Source organism: Chiloscyllium plagiosum, unplaced genomic scaffold (genome assembly GCF_037043375.1).
Source record: "Chiloscyllium plagiosum isolate Xiang-an unplaced genomic scaffold, Cpla_swu_hap1 HiC_scaffold_21, whole genome shotgun sequence".
Lineage (NCBI taxonomy): Eukaryota > Metazoa > Chordata > Chondrichthyes > Orectolobiformes > Hemiscylliidae > Chiloscyllium > Chiloscyllium plagiosum.
The window spans coordinates 5,015,616-5,039,515 of record NW_028270159.1 but is presented as its reverse complement, the minus strand read 5'-3'; the positions used below and the strand labels follow the sequence as shown (position 1 = coordinate 5,039,515).

General features: G+C 43.6%; 1 protein-coding gene across 1 annotated transcript; it reads right to left on the bottom strand.

Annotated features, from left to right (window-relative positions):
- Nucleotides 1-1,444: 1,444 nt before the first annotated feature.
- On the bottom strand, nt 1,445-23,468 carry rexo4 (RNA exonuclease 4). The gene is given in 10 exon segments (XM_087998152.1): nt 1,445-2,045; nt 2,048-2,135; nt 4,381-4,455; nt 5,812-5,886; nt 11,719-11,807; nt 13,476-13,669; nt 17,377-17,541; nt 19,358-19,680; nt 21,730-21,967; nt 22,150-23,468. Coding segments are annotated over 9 exon segments (1,254 nt in total). The 5' UTR covers nt 21,943-21,967; nt 22,150-23,468; the 3' UTR covers nt 1,445-2,013.
- Between the last annotated feature and the right edge of the window lie 432 nt (nt 23,469-23,900).

The window sequence follows — 23,900 nt, the reverse complement described above, 5'->3', positions numbered from 1 at the left end:
TCCCCAGGGTGGAAATGGCTATCACGAAGGGGCATAATTTTAAGGTGATTGGAGGAAGGTTTAGGGGAGATATCAGAGGTAGGTTCTTTACACAAAAAGATTGGTGGGGGTGTGGAATGCACTGACAGCGACTCCTGAATAGGCACATGGATAATAGTAAAATGAAGGGTATGTAGGTTAGTTTGATCTTAAAATAGGATAAAAGGTCGGCACAACATTGAGAGCCAATAGGCCTGTACTGTGTGGTACTGTCCAGCTACAGTCTTAAAAATGGGTGCAGTTGTTAGAGAACTACTCAGAGCATCTCAATGCTGTTGGCTCGATACCTGCTTCTCTCTCAGCCACAGGGCCAAGGCTGAAGTACGGCAACCAATGACTATAATTTTCTTACATTTATTGACTGGATTGGGCATCACTAACAAAGCCACTACTTATTGCCTGTAGCAGGGTGGTGGAGGTAATCCCCTAGTTGAAATGGCTGTATCCCGAAAGTGTAGGTAAACCCAGTGTTGTTACAAAAGGAGCTCCAAACCCTCCTTCAGCAACACTGAAGGACCAGTGATATGTTTCTGAGTCAGAATGGCCAAATCCAGTCATTGTTATGGAGTTATTTTGCACGGAAAGACTCTTTGGTCCGTCTGGTCCATGCTGACCAGATACCAGAAACTGATCTAGTCCCATTTGCCAGCATTTGACTCATCCCTCTAAACCCTTTGCACACGATAGCTAATTTAACATGGCTAATCCACCTAATTTTTGCAAGGTTTGTAGCTCAGGTTGAGGTTTAGGGTCTAGGTTCGCTCACTGAGCTGTAGGTTTGATATCCAACCTATGGATATCAAACCTACAGCTCAGCAAGCAAACCTACACCCTAAATCCACCTAATCTATGCGTGTTTGATGAGTGGCTGGAAACCTACACAGACACAGAGACAATGTACAAACTCCACAGTCACCCAAAGTTGCAAGTGAACCTATTATAAGGCAGCAATGCTAACCTCTGAGTCACCATGCCACCCATGTCAGAGAATCTGTTTACAACACTGACCTTTTTCCTGTTAAACACATCTTGATTCAAGCTCATTTGGATTGAAGCAGCTAGGGCGAGTCCCACTGGGTCCATAAAAATATCAAGTGAAGTATATTCTAAATCTGTTCCAGAGGAGTGTAGGTAGAGTTAAAATCATCCCCTTTATTCATCACCAGTTCATTTATTTCGCCAGAGAAGGCAATGGGAAAATCTCCGTGCTACTTGGTATCAGCCCTTTTAAGTGAAGCAAAGGAGTGGGACAGGTCGACTCAACTTCCTGACCATCCTGTTTATATTCACCACTGCATGCCATTAAATTATTAATTTCTTGGTACATCCAGTTTGATTTTCATGGCTGTGAAGATTTGAAAACAGCTGTCCACAGTGGATAAATCAGAATCCAGAACACAATCTATTAGTATGAGTGACTGAAGAGAAATATAGAATTTAATCAGAATAAAAGCGAGCGATTGTGGCTGCTGTGTCGATGGAGCTTCACTCCACATCTAACTCCGTGCTGTCCCTGTACTGGGAGTGTTTGAAGTTCACTCTGTGTATGGAAGATATTCTGTTCTTCTGATCACTGATTTAGTTCATATTCAGTGATAATTCTAGAGACATTTTATTTTTGTAGATCATCAGAGCTAGAATAACAAGAAAAGTACACATCTTACAAGTTAAAACTCAAGCAAGAAGAAAAGTAAACAAATTCAGTCCAAGTTCTGTTACAGGATTGATTACTGTACGATATCACCCAGATGCCATGTTACCAGTGAATAATCAGCCTGCTGAACATTAGCTACTGAGCTACAACACTCAACTGACAGCAGTAACAGCAAAAATACAAGTGCCACCTCACACCAGAGTCTTCATCTGTAATGTTGGTGAGAGGGCAGACCTTTCACAGATCACCCGGTTTTGGGTGGATGGGAAGCATCACTGTTCACTCAGTATCACTTTCTGACAAGTTTCTTACATTTAGCTTCAAGGTTTGGTTTCTCCACCTTCACCACTTGTTTCTTTGTTCTGTACTTTGCCTTCACCTCAGCTTCCCACTTCTGCCTCACCAGTGTATAAAGTCTCATTGTTGCCTGTGCATCCTGTACCTATAGAGCAAGAACAAAGGAAAGAAAACACAGTTAGGTGGGTAGTGGTGCCAAGCCTGGTTTGTTCAAACTGATGTACAAATCTCATTTTCACTTGCCTCTTGCTGGGCACAGGTTCTACCAGTGCAGACTCTCCTTCAGTTTAACAAAACAGCCACCATGCCAGGGGATGCATCAGCATTAGATTTTCTGTCCTCATCGCACATAGATCACAAGCAGCAAGTCTGGCTGAGAACCTCTCCACGTTCATGCCCAGATATGATCAGCACCAACAAGCAGCTCAGCAGTCAGAAGTCAGCGTGTGTGGGACTGTACCCCAGTGAGTGTCAGTGTGTGTGGGAGCTGTACCCCAGTGAGAGTCAGCGTGTGTGGGACTGTACCCCAGTGAGTGTCAGTGTGTGTGGGGCTGTACCCCAGTGAGAGTCAGTGTGTGTGGGAGCTGTACCCCAGTGAGAGTTAGTGTGTGTGGGAGCTGTACCACAGTGAGAGTCAGTGTGTGTGGGAGCTGTACCCCAGTGAGAGTTAGTGTGTGTGGGAGCTGCACCCCAGTGAGAGTCAGTGCATGTGGGAGCTGTACCCCAGTGAGAGTCAGTGCGTGTGGGACTGTACCCCAGTGAGAGTCAGTGTGTGTGGGACTGTACCCCAGTGAGAGTTAGTGTGTGTGGGAGCTGTACCACAGTGAGAGTCAGTGTGTGTGGGAGCTGTACCCCAGTGAGAGTTAGTGTGTGTGGGAGCTGTACCACAGTGAGAGTCAGTGTGTGTGGGAGCTGTACCACAGTGAGAGTCAGTGTGTGTGGGAGCTGTACCCCAGTGAGAGTCAGTGTGTGTGGGAGCTGTACCACAGTGAGAGTCAGTGTGTGTGGGAGCTGTACCACAGTGAGAGTCAGCGTGTGTGGGAGACGTACCCGTGAGAGTCAGTGTGTGTGGGAACCGCACCCCAGTGAGAGTGGGTGTGTGTGGGACTGCGACCCACTTAAGGCAGTAGAGAACATAAAGATGACAAGGAGGCAACTTATATGATCAGGAGAGACCCTTTGGCCCATCAAGTCCATACTACCGAAAATATGCCACTACGTACACTCGTCCCACTTTCCCACACTAGACCCAAAGCTTTGAATGTTCAAGCACTTTTTAAAAGATTGAGGTTTCCCATCTCAACTCACGTCCCAGGCAAGGCATTCCAGGCCCCACCACCCTCTGGGTGAAGTGTTTCCTCAACCTCCTGCCTTGCACTTTAAGATTATGCTGCTTGTTATTGACCCTTCAGGCAAGGGGAACAACCGATTTCTATTCACCCTGTTTATGCCTCTCAATTGTATATACCTCTATCAAGTTCACCCTCAATCTTCTCTGCTCAAAAGAAAACAGCCTGAGCTTATCCAGCCTCCCCTTGTTGCTGCAATGCTCCACTCCAGACAACATCCTGGCGAAATCGCCTCTGCACCCCATCCAGTGTAATCACATCCATCCTGTAGTGCGGTGACCAGAACTGCACACAGTACTCTAGTAGTGGCCTAACCAAAGTGCTGTACAACTCCAACATAACCTCTCTGCTCTTGTAATCTATGCCATGACTAATAAAGGCAAGTGTCCTTATTCCTTCTTAACTACTCTATTACTCTGTCCTGCCACCTTGAGGGATCTGTGGACAAGCTCCCTCATATCCCTCTGTTCTACTGAGTTTCTTAGTGTCTTTGCCATTCCTTGAATACTTCTCTACCTTATTTCTTCCTCCAAAAATACATCACATTTACTAGGATTAAATTACATGCTCCTACCATTGATTTGCCTAATCTGTTTATAATTTCCTACAATCTAACACCTACCTCCTCATTGCCAACTGCCCAGTTGTGTCATCTGCAAATTTATCAGCTTTCCCATAGTTTCACTTTACACGCTGTAAACAGTAAGGGACCCAGTACTGATCACTATGGTAGACCGCAGCACACTGGGCTTCAATCACACAAACAGCCTGCTACCACCACCCAACATCTCCTATCACTAAGTCAAATTTAGATTTGTTTTGCCAAGTTTTCCTAAATCTCATGAGCTTTTATTTTCTTTATCAGTTTCCCATGTGGGACCTTGTCCACTTAGTTGAGACAGTTTGATATTTCAAGAGTAAACAAAACCTGACAGCCTATTGGATATTCAGCAGTTCCAATAACAGTCCGAACACAGTGGGTATAATTGTTGCAGAATTTCTCTATCACAGTGAATGATAAAATTCTCAATGAACACTCACCGAGGAATGTTCGGACTCCTGAACTTTGACCTTTAGGACCTGACTACACAAATGCTTGAGGGAAGGACGGCCACACTACGGAGAAAAAAGAAAACTGAATAATTTATAGAAACAAAGGTAATTTATAGAAACAAAAAGGTAATTTATAGAAACAAAGGTAATGTATAGAAACGAATAATAAATGGACTGTTTAATATGGTCTGACCTGGAAAAACAGAAAAAATGCTCCCAATCATCCTTATTCAAACCTGTACAAAAATCATGGGTGCTTAACGGTGCTATTCCTAACAACAAAGTTGTACACTACAAGCAGGGAAGGCTGTGCACTCAATTCATGAACCTTTCTTCATAATCTCTATTGTGGAACCTGTAATCAGGTTCCTGAACAACCACACAGTGTGGCTGACCTCACCTTGTTACACCAATGAGCTACTATGGATGCATTCAGGAGAAAGTTAAAGATTGGTTGGAGTTTTACTTTTGAGGGAGTAAAGAATAGAAGGCCATCCTTCTAATGGGTTTACATAATGAGCAGCTGGGGCTTATTGTGAATGAACACGTTGGACTGCATGGTCTGTGTCTGTGCTGTGAAGAGGTGGCTGCGCGTGTTATTAATGGCCAAGAATGTTACAAAGCCAATGGACTACCCAGGATTTGGACCTAAGGGATAGTTTTGATAGAGTGGTCCTGTTTCTCCCACCTTTGGATTAGTAACCCAGAGACTGAGATTAATGAATGCTCTGTGGTCCTGGGTTCAAATCCCACAATAAAAGCTGGTGGAATTTAAATTTAATTAACAAATCTGAAATTTAGAAAGGGCTCTTGCGGTATAGTGGTAGCGTCCATGGCTCTGAGGAAAGAGGCCCGAGTTCACGTCCCACCTGCTCCAGAGGCATGTGATAACATTTCTGAACAGGCTGAATTAAAAGCAAGTCTAATGGTGGTCACTTTATGGATTGTTGTAAAAGCCCATCTGCTTTACTGATGCTTCTATGGGAAAGAAATCTGTGTGTGACTCCAGTAATTTTTTTTTAAACATATATTCATGGGATGAGGGCATCACTTAGCATTGTCCATTGCTAAGAGGGCAGCTCAGAATCAACCACATTGCTGTGGGTCTGGAGTCACATGTAACGAGGGCAGATTCCTTCCCTAAAAGAACATTAGGGTGGATTCTGAACTGTTGTCTGAGAAAGAGACACAGTCGAAGGGCAATTAGGGTGGGCAACAAATGGTGGCCTTGCCAGTGATGCTGACATTCCATGAAAGAATGTGTTAAAAAAGAAAGGTGGCTTGATTCTGTCACTGAGTGACGAAATAAATTTCCAATCAGGTGACAGGCACATTTAACAACCAACAACAGTGCTGCTTCACTCTGATCATGTTCAATAAGCAGTGGTGATAGACAAATTCAAACGTCACTTTACTTACTCTGACGGCTGTTTTGAAAGGTTTGTATTTTTGTGTGTCACGAATGTTCTTCTTTGGATGGTCCAGGAACAGAATCTGTGGCAATTAGACAACAATTAATTAGCACAGTGACAAATGCAAGCAGCTGCTGCCTGTATAGCTTACTCCTTTCAGTAGTACTCTTTGACATTAATATTTATATTAAAATATGTGTTCTGCGGTTTGCAGACCTAAGCAATTGAAGAGTGATTTAGAAAGGCTTGACAAACCAATGACAAAGCAGCGTTGACATGGAGAGTGACAAATTTTGTGTTCGGGTCTGAACTAAGTGAACCGAGTTTGAGTCTTCCATCAGCATAAGACACAAACATGAATCCAGAGCCTCAAACAGGTAAAGACAAGACTTCCTTCCCAAAAGGATGTTAGCGACTAGTTGGGAGTTTTACAGCAATTTGACAGTTTTGCAGCCAATTTTACCAATCCCAGATTTTTATTTTAAAAAGAATTCAAATTCCACTACCTCAAGTAGAATATGAATTCATGTTCTCTAGGTTATTAGTCCAGTGACACCACACTGCTTTAATTTTCTACTGCAGAGACCCAGACACTTGCATCAGGTTATCAGAGAATGGTCATTATCCATGTATGGACCCCATGCATTGCTGAGTCAGAACCTGTTGGAGGGATGGGACAAACTGTGGTGAGACAGAGAGAAACTGGCTGCACAAATGCTGATTTCTACACCCCCCCCCACCACACTCCCACCCAAACACCACCCCTTTGCCACTTTTCCTAAAGTAAAGATTTTGTTCAAGGACACACTCCCTCAATAACAGTGTCAATGTCATTGAGACTGATCAATTTTCACCAATTTACGATAAATAGGATAAACCCCAATAAATTAATTCCATTTCTCTCTTTACGAGGGTTCAAACCCCTTGAATTCTCTTTCACATGTCTATTCACTATGATAAGCTGGTTGGCTGCTTTGTGCCGAAGGACAGGAATTGGAAGCAGTGGATCAGTAAAACCTTACTTCTGATATCCTGAACATACTTACCCACCCAGAGACTCAAGAACATCCATGTCAGAAAGGTAACATGACAGGTATTTTGTACAGTTTTGGTCTCATCTCAGGGAAAATGCATTTGCTACAGAGTGCAGTGGAAATTCACCAAACTCATCCATTGAGATGGCAGGTTTGCCTTATGAGGAAAGATTGAAGAGATTAGATTTGTATTTCTTAAGAGTTTTGAACAATGAGACAGGATCTTACTGAAATGTATAAGATCGTCACACGGTGTGACAGGATATATGGTGAGCCCAGAACCAGGTAGCAGAGTCTCAGGATATAGGCCTTTTTAGACAGAGATGAGGATGTTCTTCTCCTGTGAAAGGGTGGGATGGTCAACAGGACTTTAAAACGAAAGTCAGAGGGAAAGGGAAAGGTAAAACTCCAAGGAGGATTACGGCGAATGGGAAACAAAGCAGCAGGTTAACATCTGTGGGGGTGGATTCAACCGCATGGGAAAAAGAAATGAAAAGAATGGAGATCTCAGGAGGGGTTATTAAAGTCTCCAGAACACAAAATAGGACAGAGTATTTGGAAAGGCTTAGGAATCTAACTCCGAGCACATTGGATAAAGGGATGACACTGAGAACAGGGACGGTGTTGTATATGAATGCACACAGTATAAGGAATAAGGTAAATGAGCTTGTTGCACAGTTTGAGATTGGCAGGTATGATGTGGTGGGCATCACAGAGACATGTTTGCAAGGTTATCAGAACTAGAAGCTAAATATCCAAGGATATACATCTTATCGAAAAGGCAGGCAGGTGGAAAGTGAGGATGGGGTTGCCTTATTAGTAAGAAATGAAATTAAGTCGATAGTGAGAAATGACATTGTACATCATCTGACCCTATCTGTGTGGATAGAATTGAGGAACCACAAAGGTAAAGGAAACCCATAATGGGAGTTATGTACAGGCCTCCAAACTGTAGTTAGGATGTGGGACAAAAGATACACACCTGTTCTGTTTCCTGGTATAAGTAAGGCAAGGTTACAGCGATCATGGGGATTTCAACATGCAGGTGGACTGGGAAAATCAGGGTGGCAGTGAATCACAGAAAAGGGAATTTGTGGAATGTCTACGAGATGGTTTTGTTTTGAGCAGCTTGTGGTGAAGTCCACTAGGGAACAGGCAATACTGGATTTAGTGTCGTGCAATGAGGCAGACTTGATAAGGGAGCTTAAGGTGAAGGAACCCTTAGGGGGCAGTGATCATAACATGATAGAATTTATGCTGCAGTTTGTATGGGAGAAGCTGGAATCAGATGTAACAGTATTACATTTGAATAAAGGCAACTACAGAGGCATGAGGGAGGAGTTGGGTAGGAATGACTGGAAGAGGAGCCGAGCAGGAAAGACAGTGGAGCAGCAATGACAGGAGTTTTTTTTTTTAAAAGATTAGATTCCCAACAGTATGGAAACAGGCCCTTCTGCCCAACAAGTCCAAACCGATCCTCCGAAGAGTAACCCACCCAGACCCATTGCTCTACCCTTTATATACCCCTGAGTAATGTACCTAACACTACGGGCAATTTAGCATGGCCAATTCACCCGAACCTGCATATCTTTGGACTGTGAGAGGAAACAGGAGCATCCAGGGGAAACCCACGCAGACACGGGGAGAATGTGCAAACTCCACACAGAAGTCGCCCGAGGCTGGAATCGAACCCGGGTACCTGGTGCTGTGAGGCAGCAGTGCTAACCACGGAGTCACCGTGCCGCCATTATTCCGGGAATAATTTGGAAGACACAGCAGAGATTCATCCCAAGGAAAAAGAAGCATACTCAAGGGAAGATGAGGCGACCACGGCTGACCAGGGAAGATGAGGCGACCAGGGAAGATGAGGCGACCAGGGAAGATGAGGCGACCAGGGAAGATGAGGCGACCAGGGAAGATGAGGCGACCACGGCTGACCAGGGAAGATGAGGTGACCACGGCTGACCAGGGAAGATGAGGCGACCAGGGAAGATGAGGCGACCACGGCTGACCAGGGAAGATGAGGTGACCACGGCTGACCAGGGAAGATGAGGCGACCAGGGAAGATGAGGCGACCAGGGAAGATGAGGCGACCACGGCTGACCAGGGAAGATGAGGCGACCACGGCTGACCAGGGAAGATGAGGCGACCAGGGAAGATGAGGCGACCACGGCTGACCAGGGAAGTCAGGACAGCACAAAAGCAAATGGAAAAGCATATAATGCGGTGAAGGTTAAGGGGGAGCCGGAGGATTGGGAAGCTTACAAAGACCAACCGAGGATAACTAAAACAGAAATAAAGGAGGGAGAAGATTAAATATGAGGGCAAACTAAAAAAAAAATTGCAAGAGTTCCTTTAGATATATAAAGGGTACAAGAGAGGCAAAAGTTGCAGTCAGCTGCTGGAAAATGTCACTGTAGGAGTAGTAACAGCGAACAAGAAATGGGGGGAGGACCTGGACCAATACTTGGTGTCAGTCTTCATGGGGGAAAACATGAGTAATATCCCAAACATTCAAGAGAGTTGGAGGGCAGAGGTGAGTATGGTCGCCTTCATCAAGGAGAAGGTGCTTGAGAAACAGAAAGGTCTGAAAGTGGATAAATCACCTGGACCAGATGGACTACACCCAAGAGTTCTGAAGGAGATAGCTGAAGAGATAGTGAAGGCTTTAGTAGTGATCTTCCAGGGAGGGTTCCAGAGGACTGGAAAATTGCTAATGTAGTCCTCCTGTTTAAGAAGGGTGTGAGGCAACAGATGGGAAATTATAGAGCTATTAGCCTGACCTTGGTCATTCGTAAGAGTTTGGAGTTCATTGTGAAGGATGAGGTTTCTGAATATTTGAAAGTGCATGGTAAAATAGAGCCAAGTCAGCATGGTTTCATCAAGGGGAGATCATGCCTGACAAGTCTGTAGGAATTCTTTGAGGAGGTAATGAGTAGTTACACCAAGGAGAGCTCATACATATTATCTACCTGGACTTTCAGAGGGTCTTTGATAATATGCTGCGCGGGAGGCTGCTAAGAGCCGATGGTGTCACTGGCAATGTGCTAGTATGGATGCAAGTCTGGCTGTCCGGCAGAAAGCGGTGAGTGGAATAAAAGGGTCCTTTTCAGGAAGGCAGCCGCTGACAAATGGTGTTCCGCTAAGGACAGTGTTGGGACCACAACTTTTAACTTTATACATTAACAATCTAGATAAAGGAAATGAGGCATTCTGGCGAAGGTTGCAGATGATACAAAGATACGTGGAGGGACAGGTAGCATCGAGGAGGTAGGAAGTGCGAGGTCCTGCACTTTGGTAGGAAGAATAGAGGCATAGACTATTTTCTAATGGGGAAAAGATTAAGAAATCTGAAGTGCATAGGGTCTCGGGAGTCTTAGTCCAGGATTCTCTGAAGGTTAACTTGCAGGTTGAGTCAGTAGTTAGGAAGGCAAATACAAGGTTGGACTCTATTTCAACAGAACTAGAATTTCAAAGAGGGATATACTTCTGAAGCTTTAAAAGGCTCTGGTCAGACCACATTTAGAATATTGAGAGCAATTTTGAGCCCCATATCTCAGGAAGGATATACTGGCCCGGGAGCGAGTCCAGCGGAGGTTCATTAAAATGATCCCAGGAACGAAGGGCAGCACAGTGGCTCAGTGGTTAGCCCTGCTGCCTCACAGCGCCAGGGACCTGGATTCAATTCCAGTCTCAGGGCGACTGTCCGTGTGGAGTTTGCACGTTCTCCCAGTGTCTGCGTGGGTTTCCTCCGGGTGCTCCGGTTTCCTCCCACAATCCAAAGATGTGCAGGTGCAGGTGAATTGGCCATGCTAAATTGCCCATAGTGTTCAGGAATGTGTTGGTTAGGTGCATTAGTCAGGGGTAAATATAGGGTAGGGGAATGGGTCTGAATGGATTACTCTTTGGAGGGTTAGTATGGACCTGTTGGGCCGAGAGGCCTGTTTCCACAATGTAGGGAATCTAATTCTAATTCCAATGAAAGGCTTAACATACGAGGAAAGTTTGAGGACTCTGGGTCAATACTGGATGGAGTTTTGGAAGATGAGGGAGGGATCTTATTAAAACTTACAGAATACTGAAAGGCCTGAACAGAGTGGACGTTGGAAAAATGTTTCCATTAGCAGGAGAAGCTAGGACCTGAGGGCACAGCCTTTGAGTAAAGGGGAATTCTTTAGAACGGAGATAAGGAGAAACTTCTTCAGTCAGAGAGTGGGGAATGTTTGGAATTCAATGCCACAGGAGGCTGTGGAGGCCAGGGCATTAACTATATTTAAGCCAGAGATCAATGGTTCTTGATTATTCAGGGGATCAAGAGTAATTGGGAGAAGGCAAGAGAATAGGGTTGAGAAACTTATCAGCCATGGTTGAATAGCAGAGCAATCGAGAAGGCTACTGTGTCCTAATAGTGTCAGGTTTTGAGTGTTGTTGGAGTTGCACCCATCCAGGCAAGTGGGGAGTATTCCATCACACTCCTGACTGGTGTCTTGTGGATATGGCCTACTTTCTGCTCCTATGTCTTATGGTGCTGTATCTTTGAAATTCTCTGCCCTTTAAGTCTGTGGAAGCTCAGTTATTGAGTTTTAATTCTGATAGTATTAAGAAATAGTGAGGAAATTTGGCAGGGAGGTGGGTGATTAGACGTGACTGAAGTGAATTGCCTACTCCAGCTCCTATTTCCAATGGGTTCCAAAACAATATTTTATTGTGGTATCAACCGAGAATCCTTTAGCTGAGAAAGGGATTGGGTTATTAAAAAAATACTTTGAAGGTTATTTGACTGTATTTTACAAATTTTACTCTGGAAAGGAATTACCCTGAGCTCCCCCTGTTACCTTGCTAAACACTGAACCACACAGCAAAGGACTGTTGGTACTGACCTTGAGATCGTTGTGGACAGCATGACCAACTAACACTCTGCCTTCCAAGATTTCTGCAACCTCCCTCTGCACAACTTTAAAGTCTTCACCTAAACAAAAGTCCAAACCAGATCAAAAACAGTCAAATCAGTTTCAAATACACACACGGGGTAAAGACTCACATTCTGCAAGTTCAAATATTGCAGATGCTGGAAAACAAAAATGGAAAGTGCTGGAAATACTCAACATGTCAGCACTGCGGAGAGAGAAACACAACTAACTTTGATACAGATAGGACAGTTCTTTACGAAAAGTTGAATATTAATAGTTACTGTTACATGACTTCCTGACCATGCTGCTGACAGTGTCGATGTGGGATCTTATTTTTTTTTACCTAGTCTGGAGTTATCCCCCCTAAACTGCCTAAATCTCCTCACACCCTTTTATGCCATTATCTGTTCTGAGTGTCAAAAGCATAGACTCAATTATCTTTCCAGTTATTCCTTCCATTTATAACCCTATACCTTCACAGACATTTTATAAAATCTTTTACTACTTCCCCTTCTGTTCCTTGACTGATTTCTTTCAGACTACCTCAACTTTATAACCTTTTTTGATTCCCCTTTTAAACATTTTGTCACAAACTTTACAAACCTCAGATTTGACAGGTGGAAAGCTTCATTTTAATTTCAATTTATTTTCTCATTCCACAAATCCCAGCACTTGCTCCTTCCTTCTCCTTACGGAGGAATAAGGCTACTGTGTATTTTGATCACTTGACAAACAATAACTACACAGCACTTTTAGTAAAATATCCCAAGGTAGTAGTATTAAAATTAGACACAAGACACATAACCAGACACTAGGATACCACCCCAGGAGTCGAGATTAAAGTTTGGTCACAAAATAGTTACTAATCGGTGTCTTAAAAGGAGGAAAGAGAGGCAGAATTTTTGATGGAGGGTATTCTAGAGGTCAGGGGTCAGGCAGCTGTAAGAATGGCCACTAATGGTTCAGCAATTAAAACAGACATGGTCTGTTGTTTCTGCCCTCTCCTGGGATGTGGGTGTCACTGGCTGGGCCAGCGTTTATAGCCCCTCTCTAATTACCCTTAAAGCAGCTGTGATCTGCTTTCTTGAGCTGAAAGCCATGCACTGTAGTAGATCCACAATACCACTGGGGGAGGAATTCCAGGACTGTGACCCAGATATACTGAAGAAATGTATGTATTTCCACGTCCAGATGGGGAGTGGCTTGGTGAGGGAAATGTGCAGTGGTTGGTGTTCCCACATATCTACTGCCCTAGTCCTTTCAGATTTAAACAATCATGGGTTTGGAAGATCCTGTCTTCAGGAACCTTGGTGAATTTCAACAGTGCTCCTTGTAGATGGTACACACTGCTGCTAATGAGCATCAGTTGTGGAAAGAGTCAATGTGGTGCCAATCAAGAAGGCTACTGTGTCCTAGATAGTGTCAGGTTTGGAGTGTTGTTGCAGTTGCACCCATCCAGGCAAGTGGGGAGTATTCCATCACACTCCTGACTGGTGTCTTGTGGATATGGCTTTGGGGAGTGCAGGATAAATACTGACCAGATTCATGGCCCAAAAGGTTTCCCTGCTGTAATGTCTCCAAAATTCCAGGCTGTTCTGGCATGTTTGCTAATTTGTTAACTTATTTATTCACTGATCTCCTTTCCAATGCCCCTCACCAAAATCTTGTTTGAAAGTTTTGCATAAATTATTTAAAACCAGGTATAAAGATTCAGAAAGACAGCTCACCATTCTTCATGTCAGCTGGTCGTACTCCACTGACCCAGGTCCTGTAATCCGTCACCTTTTCTGTTGGTTTCACATATTTGTCATAAATGCATTTTCCAAATTGGTTCACAATAGATACACGGGCAAGGATGCTGTCCACTTTATCTGAACCCACGCCAACCATCTCACAGTCCATTGCCACTGCTTTGGTGAGTCTGAAAACAGCCAGCACAGTTTATCCAGACAGACAGATAGACACAGTCCTTAAAGTCCCAGTCACAAAGAACAGCAGCACCTAAGTAAAACTAAACCCAATGTCTTATCGCTACAAACCTGGGCTCAACCAGTATGGGGTTACATACATAATAAAGCTCCTTCTACACTTAAACTGAAAGCTGAGCCTCTCCACGCTGTCTTCATCAAACACTCCCGGCACAGGAACCGCACAGGATTAGATAGCGAGTAAAGCTCCTGGGTTAGACCTGGGTAGGTCTGGGACTGGTGCCCTAAGAGGAGTATTTGCTGCAGTAGCTTGGAAGGCTTCAAACTAAAATGGGAGGGGTATGGGAACCTATGCATGGAGTCAGAGGAAGGGGAATCAAAGACAAGAAAAGACAGAAATGGGGAATAAGGAAAGTGATTGGCAGAGAAATCAAGGGCTAGGATCAAACAGCGATACCATGTAAAATAATTGGAGTGAGACAGGTAATGCTGAAAGTCAAGCCTGAAGGCTTTGGGCACTGACGTATGGACATTCGCAATAAACTGGATGAATTAATTGTGAAAATAGATTAAAACAGGTATAATATTGTCAAGATTACAGAGCCATGGCTGCACAGTGACCAGGGATGGAAGCTGACTATCCAGGGGTATTCTGTATTTCGGAAGAACAGACAACAAAGGAAAATCCAGTGAGTTTGCATTGTTAGTTAGACAGGAGATTAAGTGAGGAAGGATCTTTATTTCTGATGATGTGGACTCTGTGTGGTAAAGGTGAGAAATACCAAGGGACAAAAAACATGAGTGGGGGTTGGATACAACCCCCATACCGTAGGGGTGATGTGGGGAATGGCATTAAACTGAAAATTAGAGATGCACGCAATAAAGGAACATCTGTAATTATGGGTGACTTTATTTTGCATAAAGATTGGCCAAATAAAATTAATAACCATACCATAGAGGAAGAATTCCTGGAGTGTATACAGGATGGTTTTCCTGGACCAATACGTTGATGAACTGACTATAGAACAGGCAATTCTGCCTGTGTATTGTGTAATGAAAAAGGAAGAATGGGCGATCTAGTGAGAGTCAAGATTAGAGTGGTGCTGGAAAAGCACAACAGGTCAGGCAGCATCCGAGGAGCAGGAAAATCGACATTTCAGGCAAAAGCCCTTCATCAGGTTTTTCCAGTGCTTTTCCAGCACCACTCTAATCTCGACACTAATCTCCAGCACCTGCAGTACCCACTTTTACCTTTGATCTAGTTGTGGGAGGCTACCGGAGGATGAGTGACCATAATATTATACAATTCTTCATCGAGATGGAGAGTGATGTAATTCAGACCAGAATCTAAATAAAGGAAACTACGTGTTACAAGGCACGAGTTGGCTACGATAGTTTGGGGAACGTTACATAAAGGAATGACAGTGGAAAGGCAATGGCAAATATTCAAAGAACACATGGGTGAATTGTAACAATTGTTCATTCCTGTCTAAATGAGAAAGGTTGCCAGGCACTGGCTTCCAGGTTTAGTAGATACAGTATTAGATCCAAGGAAGAGGCATACAACTTAGTTGGGGAAAATAAACCTGAGAATTGGGAGCAGTTTAGAATTCAATAAAAGAGGACATGAGAATTGATTAAGAAAAGTAGCTTGCAAGGAACATAAAAACTGACTGTAAACATTCCTACAGGTACATGAACAGAAAAATACTGAAGACAAATGTAGGTCCCCTTACAGTCAGAAATTGAAACTTACAATAGGAACAACAAAATGGCTGACCAACTAAACACATACTTTGGTTCTGAGTTCAAAGGGGAGGAAAATCAACATATCAAAAATGTTGGGGAACATGGTTTAGTGAGAGGACGGAACAGAAGGAAATCAAAATTAGAAGGAAAATGGTGTTGGGGAAATTGATGAGATTGAAAACTGGACCTGATAATCGATGTCCCAGTATATTTAAGGAAGTGGCCCTAGAAATAGTCTTCCAAGGTTCTTAGACTGAAACAGTTCCTATGGATTGAATGGGTAGCTCAGGGAACCCCCCTATTTTAAAAAGAGGAGGTAGACAGAAAATTGGAATTATAGACCAGTCGGCCGGATGTCAGTAATGGGGAAAATGTTAGAATCCATTTCAAAAGTTTTAACAGAAAGCACTTGGAAAACAGTAGCAAAAACCAAAATTGCTGGAAAAGCTCAGCAGGTCTGGCAGTATTTGTGAAGAGAAATCAGTTAACGTTTTGGGTCCAGTGACCATTCCTCAGAACTGAAGCACATGCAATTCTTTCTTTTTTTTACTTGGAAAACAATGGCAGGATCAGAGAGAGAGCCAGCATGGATTTATGAAAGGGAAATCATGCTTAACAAGTCTACTGGAATTCTTCGAGGATGCAATGAACATGGCTGATCAGGGCTGAGCCAGTGGATGTAGTTTATCTGGATTTTTGACAAAGTCTCCTGTAATATCAAAGCTCTTGGAATGGGGATAGCATATTGAATGGGCAGAAAATTGCTTAGCAGACAGGAAACAGGTCTTTTTTTGAATGGCAGATACTGACTAGTGGGTTACTGCAGATATCAGTGCTAGGACCCAGCCATTCACAATATATGTTAATGATTTAAATGTGGGAATGATACATAATATCTCAAAATCTGCAGGTGACACAAAGCTGGGTGGAAGGGTGAGCTGTGAGGAGGATGCAGTGTGATTGGCAGGTGCAGAATAATGTGGATAAAAAATGAGAGAGTATCCACTTTGGTAACCAAAACAGGAAGGCAGATTATGATTTGAATGGCTATGAACAGTGAGAGGATTATGCTAAGAGCCTTGTACACCAGTTATTGAGATGAAGTGTGCAGGTACAGCACATAGTAAAGAAGGCAAATAGTATGTTGGCCTTCATAGCAAGAGGATTTGAGTACAGGAGCAGGGACAGCTGCTGCAATTGTACAGAGCATTAGTGAGACCACACCTGGAGTACTGTGTCCTTATCTGGGGAAGGATGTTCTTGCTCAAGAGGTTGTGCAGCAAAGGTTTGCCAGCCTGATCCCTGGGATGGCAGGACTGATGCATCAGGAGAGGTTGGATCAGTTAGGATTATATTTCTTGGAGTTCAGAAGGAGATGGGGAAAATCTAATAGAAATTTACAAACTTCTAACAGATCTAGACAGGGGAGATGCAGGAAGGATATTCCTGAAGGCACAGAAGTCCAGAACCAGGGGGTCACAGTGGAAGAATATGGGGTAAATCATCTAGGACTGAAAAGGAGGAGAAATGTCTTCCGCGGAGAGTGGGGAGCCTGTGGAATTCACTACCACAGAGCGCGGTTGAAAATATTGTGTTTTGGCCTCAAAGAGCAGTTGGATGTAGCACCAAGGGTTAAAGAGGGAAGAAGCAGGGCAGGTTATTGAGTTGGAAGATCAGCCATTATCATAAAGAATGGAGCAGCAAGACCGAATGGCTGAACAGTCTACTCCTAATCCTAATTTCATTGTTTCCACACCATCCCCATCAAACAGTTCCAGGACAGGTACTGCATGGGGTTAGACACGGAGTAAAGCTCTCTCTACACCATCCCCATCAAACACTCCCAGGACAGATACTGCATGGGGTTAGATATGGAGTAAAGCTCCCTTTAACCTGTCCCCATTAGTACAGCTGTCAGTTAACTAATGAACTGCAATTGCTGACTACCTACCCCTGGAAGGCTCCATCTTTAACCAGCACCTTTTCCAAGCTTGGTTCTGCAGTGTGTGGCTTTCCTGTTGTTTGTGCTATCTGCTGTCGAGCAACACGTGCAGCTTCAGGCCCCATTGCAGCTTCTATGTCATCTGGGTCAACATCATCAAACCAGATATCAGGCCTGTTGGAGAACAGAGAGTAAAGAAGGTGCATTGAAAGTAACAGAAAACCGCACTGGATTCTGATCCTGCATTGAAGTATAATACACTAACCCCACTACCTGAAGTAGCTGTTACAGATGAAACAACATTTCAATGTTTTGTATTTATACAGCATCTTTAAGACAGTAAAACATGCAAGGCAATTCATCAAAGTGTCATCAAGCAATACCACACCTCCGAAAGAAAAGTCATATAAGCAGTTTAATAGGTCAGATAGACAAAAGCTGAGACAAAGCAATACAGAAGCACAGTAAAGGCAGAGAAAGCAATAGTGCATCTAGAGCTTATGATCCAGGATGCTAATGAAACTTATGCTCCTAGATGGGTAACTAGAACTGGGGATACTGAATGGCCAGAAATGGATATGCAGAGATATCTCAACAAGGTTTTAAAATTTATCAGGAGAATTGGACTTCATTTGTTGGGCCAGCATTTATTGCCCAATCGTAATTCCCCTCGAGGTAGCGAGATGCCTTCTTGAACTTCTGCAGTTCATTTGGTAAAACTCACAATGCCTTTAGAAAGGGAATTCCAGGATTTTATCCTCTAACACTGAAGGAATGGTGATATATTTTCAAGTCAGGCTGATGAATGGCTCAGAGGGAAACATGTAAGGGGTAGTGTTCCTACGTATCTGCTGCCCTTGATTTTCTGGTCATGGGTTTGGAAGATGTTGTCTAAGATTATTTGGTGAATTTCTGCAGTGTATCGTGTAGAGAGCACACACTGCTACCACTGAGCTTCGGTGGTGGAGGGAGTGGATGTTTGTGGATGTGGTGCCAATCAAGTGGCTGCTTTGTCTTGGTTGGTGCCAAGCTTCTTGAGGTTGTTGGAGCTGCACCCACCCAGCAATTGAGGAGTATTCCATCCCACTCCTGACCTGTGCCTTGTAGATGGTGGACAGGCTTTGGGGAGTCAGGAGGAGAGTTACTCAAGGCAGTATTCCCAGCCTCTGACCTGCTCATGTAGTCACTGAATTTACATGGGAAATCCAGTTGAGTTTCTGGTCAATAGTAACTCTCAGAATGTTGATACCATAGGACTCAGTGATGGTAACACCATTAAATGTCATGGGGTAATTGTTACATTCACTCTTGTTGGAGATGATCATAACCTGCCATTTGTGTGGTATTGGAATAACTTGCTAGTTGTCAGCTGAAGCCTGGATATTGTCCAAATCTTGTTGCATTTGGAGATGGACTGCTTCAGTGTCTGAAGAGTCACAAATAATGCTGAACACTGCAATCACTGGTGAACATCTCAGCTTCTAACCTTATGGTGGAGGGAAGATCACTGATGAAGCAGCAGAAGATGGGTTGGGCCCAGAACTGCAGCTTCACAAACCGGAGATGAAAACCCGAGTGTTAGTTTAGTGTTGGCAACTGCTGTCATTCTGGACTCGAGCAAGGAGCGACTATTTTCACTTAATTCAGATTCTAACAACTAACAACCAGCCCCTAACTCCAGACCAGAGCCGAGAGGCTGAGAACATTAAATAACCTACTACACTAATGTGGCTTCAGGAAATAATTATAAGCTGAAACAGCCCAAAGATCTTGAAATAGAGATTAGCCAAACAGACTGACTTGATGACCTGCATAAAGCATACATATCACTGAATCATTGAAAACATTATGCACTGTTGTTATTTATTCTATTCCATCCCTACAGAATTTTAAACAGTTCTGCTTAATCACAACCAGCTCAGCTCAAACAGGATTCTGCAGTAAAGTGGAGGGTGGAGGGAATGATGAGGGAAACTTCCCACAAACTTACTCCGTCTGGTTCTCAGTTTCTGGTTCAATCTTGGTTTGTTTTTTTCTCCCAGAAGTACGTTCTTCTGCAGACTCCTGGCTGTTCCTTGTTCTCTTTCTGGTGCTCTGCTGTGTTCCCTGGGCGGTGCTTTCATCAGGTTTCAACCTCTTTCCTTTCTGCACAACATGTGTAGCTTGAGAGTCCGGCTGGGTATTGCTTTCTGCACCTTTCTCTGGTTTAATTCCTTGGTGATTCTCCTTTCCCACAGTCAATGTGTCCTCTTTCAATCGGATCTTGGATTTACTTTCCGGAACTTTCTTGGCATTAGTTGCCTTACTCATCAGCTGATTGAAATAACAGCCCTTAATAAGAATGAGTGAATCATAGAATATCATAGAATCCCTAAAGTTCAGAAGCAGGCCATTCAGCCCATCGGGTCTAACCAACCCTCCAAAAAACATCCCATCAGACCTACCCCCCTATTGTTAACCAGTTTTATTCCACTTATCTAAGAAAAGATGCACTGGCTTTGAAGACAGCTCAGAAAAGGCACGCTGGGTTGATCCTGGGGGTGGATCTTATGAAAAGCTGAATAGGTGGGCCTGTCGTTTTGGAGTTTAGAAGCACAAAGTGTGACTCTATTGAAACATGGATTCCTTCCTGGACTAGATCCACAGCCTTAAATGTCATGACCCTTTGGCTGAATAGTCTGAGGGGTGATCTTATAGAAATTTATAAAATCGTGTGGGGCATGGATAGGGTGAATAGACAAGGTATTTTCTCTGGGGTGGGGTCTTCAAAACTAGACGGCATCGGTTTAAGGTGGATGGGGAAGGATTTAGACGGGACTTTAGGGGCAACATTTTCATGCAGAGAGTGGTGCATGTATGGAATGAGCTGCCAGAGGAAGTGGTGGAGGATGGTACAGTTACAACATTTGAAAGGCATCTGGATGGGTATATGAATAGGAAGGGTTTGGAGGGATATGGGCCAAGTGCTGGCAAATGGGACTAGATTAGTTTAAGATATCTGGTAAACATGGACGAGTTGGACCAGAGAGTCTGATTCCATGCTGTACATCTCTATGACTCTAAGGAGATCATGATGGATTTCAGCCTTTTATTACCCAGCAGGTGTAAGAGGCAAGCTGCATTTCAGGATCCACCAGCAGCATCGGAGCTTGGCAAGAGTTATGTATTTACTTCTCCTATTACCTCATAGGCCCCACACACCCCACATGCTGTCGTATCCATTCAGCTGTGACTAAAACGCCTTTCACCCAGGTTCACATCTTATTGTAAACTGTCCATCCTTTGTACACTTCTATCCCACTCACCTTACACAGTGTGCTCCTGCTCCAACCAACATGCTTACCATCCATCATCAATCTGAAATATTAACTGATTCTCTCCAGTGATGCTACCTGACAGGAGTATCAGATTTTATTTCGGATTTCCTGCATCTGGAGTCTGCTGCTTTTGTGTTATGTTTAAAAATTAACTGCTTTCTGGGGAGTTCAACAAACCATCCTGTTTGTGTGGATCCACGATTGAAAATTTGAGAAGGAGGACAAAGACCACATTCCCACGGTATCCAGGAATCAGCAATAACTGCAAGCCTTACCAGCGACTCCCACATCCTGAAAATTGATCTTAAAATAGTTCCAACTGTGGCCCCAGACAGAGTTAAGGCAACCAATATCTCTGTAATAGATTAATGAGGGACAATGTGGGGACAATGTAAGGGAAAGGCAACAACATCCAAACATCTGCAGGAGCAGGCCATTCAGCTCTTCAACCTTGCTCTATCACTCAATAAGATCATGGCTAATCTGTTTCAAATTTCACAGTCCCATCTAGCCCTAAGAATCTTTGATTCCCTCTATCCACCTGCTGGCACACTCAACGGCACAGCCTTCTGAAGCAGCCAGTCCCAAAAATCTGTCAATTCTCAGGGAAAAAAAAATCATCTGTCCTAAATCACCTGAACTTTGTTAATAACCTCCCACCCTGGAGGACCAAGTGCCCAGGTTCAAACACAGGACAATTGCTCGTTCCAATGAAATGAGTTAGCCAAAGTTTCTTACAGTTTACATTAGCTTTTGACAAAATGAGTACCAGTGAAACCCCCTGAGCCAGCTCAGAGTGTTCAGTCCAGGCAGAATACCATCGAAAAAACAGTACATGCAGGAAACACTGATAATGTCAGGCAGCAACCTTGTAAAGGGAAAGGTAGAGTTTGCATCTCATGTTAAGAGGCTGCAATATTGTTCTCTCTCCACAGAAGCTGCATCGTCTTCAGCAATATCCAGCATCACATCAAACACAAATTTTCACCTTAATCTTTAAAGATTTTCTTTCAGACAGACATATCTTCCTTTATTTAAACCTTACCTGACTGAGCGTCTTCCAGTTGGTGGAGTACTCCACAGCAACTCTAGGAGGCAGTACTGACCCAGTGTTTTTTTTGGTCCTCACTGTTTCCTTGGCCCAGAACCTCCTCCTCCTCTTCAATTTCTTTCGATTGTCCTGCTTTGATGCAGCTGAGGCAGTACTGCCCACAGGGAGACCTGGTTTCATGCTGGCCATTGCGTAGTCGTTGTCCATTCACTCCCCAAGGACACAACCATTCCTACAAATATAGTTCAGTGTATCAATATATACAGTAGGTGGCCATTCACCCATTGTGTGTGTGTTGGTTCTCTGAAAGAGGTATCCAAATTAACCCCATTTCCTGCTCTTTCCTTGCAAATTTCTCATTTTCAAATATTTATCCAATTTCACTTTAAAACTCCAATTTAATCTTTCACTAACCTTTGAGGTAATGCATTCCAGACGACAACAACTCACTGCGTCAAAAGAAATGTCTGATTTCCCTCTGGATACCTTGTCTATCAATCTATGTCGTAGAGTCGTGCAGCACAGAAACGGACTGTTTGGTCCAACCAGGACTCCAGAAGAGGCATCATCAATGTCCTGTACAACCTCAATATGACATCCCAACTCTCATACTCAAAGGACTGAGCAATGAAGGTCAGCATGCTAAATGCCTTCTTAATCAGACTGAAGTTTGCGACACATGTAGACAAAGAATTATAAACCTGAACCCCCTAGTCTCTCTGTTCTACAACACTGCCCAATGCCCTACTTTTAAATTGTATAAGTCCTGCCCTTGTTTCTTTTACCGAAATACAGTACATCACATTTGTGCAAATTAAATTCCATCTGCCATTCAACTCATTGATCCAACTGACCAAAATCGCTTTGTAATCTTAGCTAACATTCATCATTGTCTACTATACCACCAGTTTTGCTGTCACCTGCAAACTTACTAACCATGCTTTCTCTATTCTCATCTAAATAATTTATATATAAGTGACAAACAAAAGTGGACCCAACACCAATCCCTGTGGAATGCTGGTCACAGGTCTCCAGTCCAAAAAACTACCGTCAGTGTCTCCTGCTGTCAAGTCAATATTGTATCCAATTGGCCAAACTTAACTAATTAGTTTATCATACGGAACCTTGTCAAAGGCTTTACTAAAGTCCAAGTACACAACATCCACCACTCTGCCCACAATGTTCTTGGTTACTTCCTCTTAAAAAGTCACATCAAATTTGAGACAATTTTCCTTTGCACAGAACCATGCTGACTATCCCGAATCATTCTTTGCCTCTCCAAATGCATAGACTGTAAATCCTTTCACAATCACCTAGGATTCTCAGGAATCACCTAGGATTCACCTAGGGCTCATTCGATGTAACGGCACTGTTCACCTCTATTGACAAAACCCTAGCCAGAGAAACAACAGCCAACCTGCTGTATATACAGAACAGACAACAGGACGTTGAACCTATCAACAAAGACGGCATCCTTAAACTACTGGACTTGTGCCTCACAACACACTTCACATTCAACAACCAGATATACGAACAAATCAACGGAACACCCATGGGCTCACCGATCTCTGGACTCATAGCAGAAGCAGTAATGCAAAGGTTAGAACAAACAGTCTTACCACAAATTCAACCCAAACTCTGGGTCAGATATGTTGATAACTCCTTTGTAATCATTAAAAACACAGAAATAGAGAAAACACACCGGATCATCAACGCCACACTAACAGGAATCCGATTCACGAGAGAAGAAGAAAAGGATAGCCAACTCCCATTCCTAGACGTGATGGTACAGAGAACACCGAACGGAGAATTCACTACAAGGGTATACAGGAAAGCCACACACACAGACCAAGTCCTAAACTATGAAAGTAACCACCCCAACATACACAAACGAAGCTGCATCAGGACACTATTCAAAAGGGCCACAACACACTGCAGTACACCAGAACTGCAAAAAGAGGAAGAGGAACACCTGTACAAGGTATTCGCCAAAAACGGATACCCGCGCAATTTCATCAACAGATGCCTAAGAGAAAGACAACGGAATGAGGACATGCCGCAACCCAAAGGACTAGCCACACTAACATACATCAGGAGCATTTCAGAACTGACAGCCGGACTACTGCGACCACTAGGACTCATAACAGCACACAAACCAACAGCCA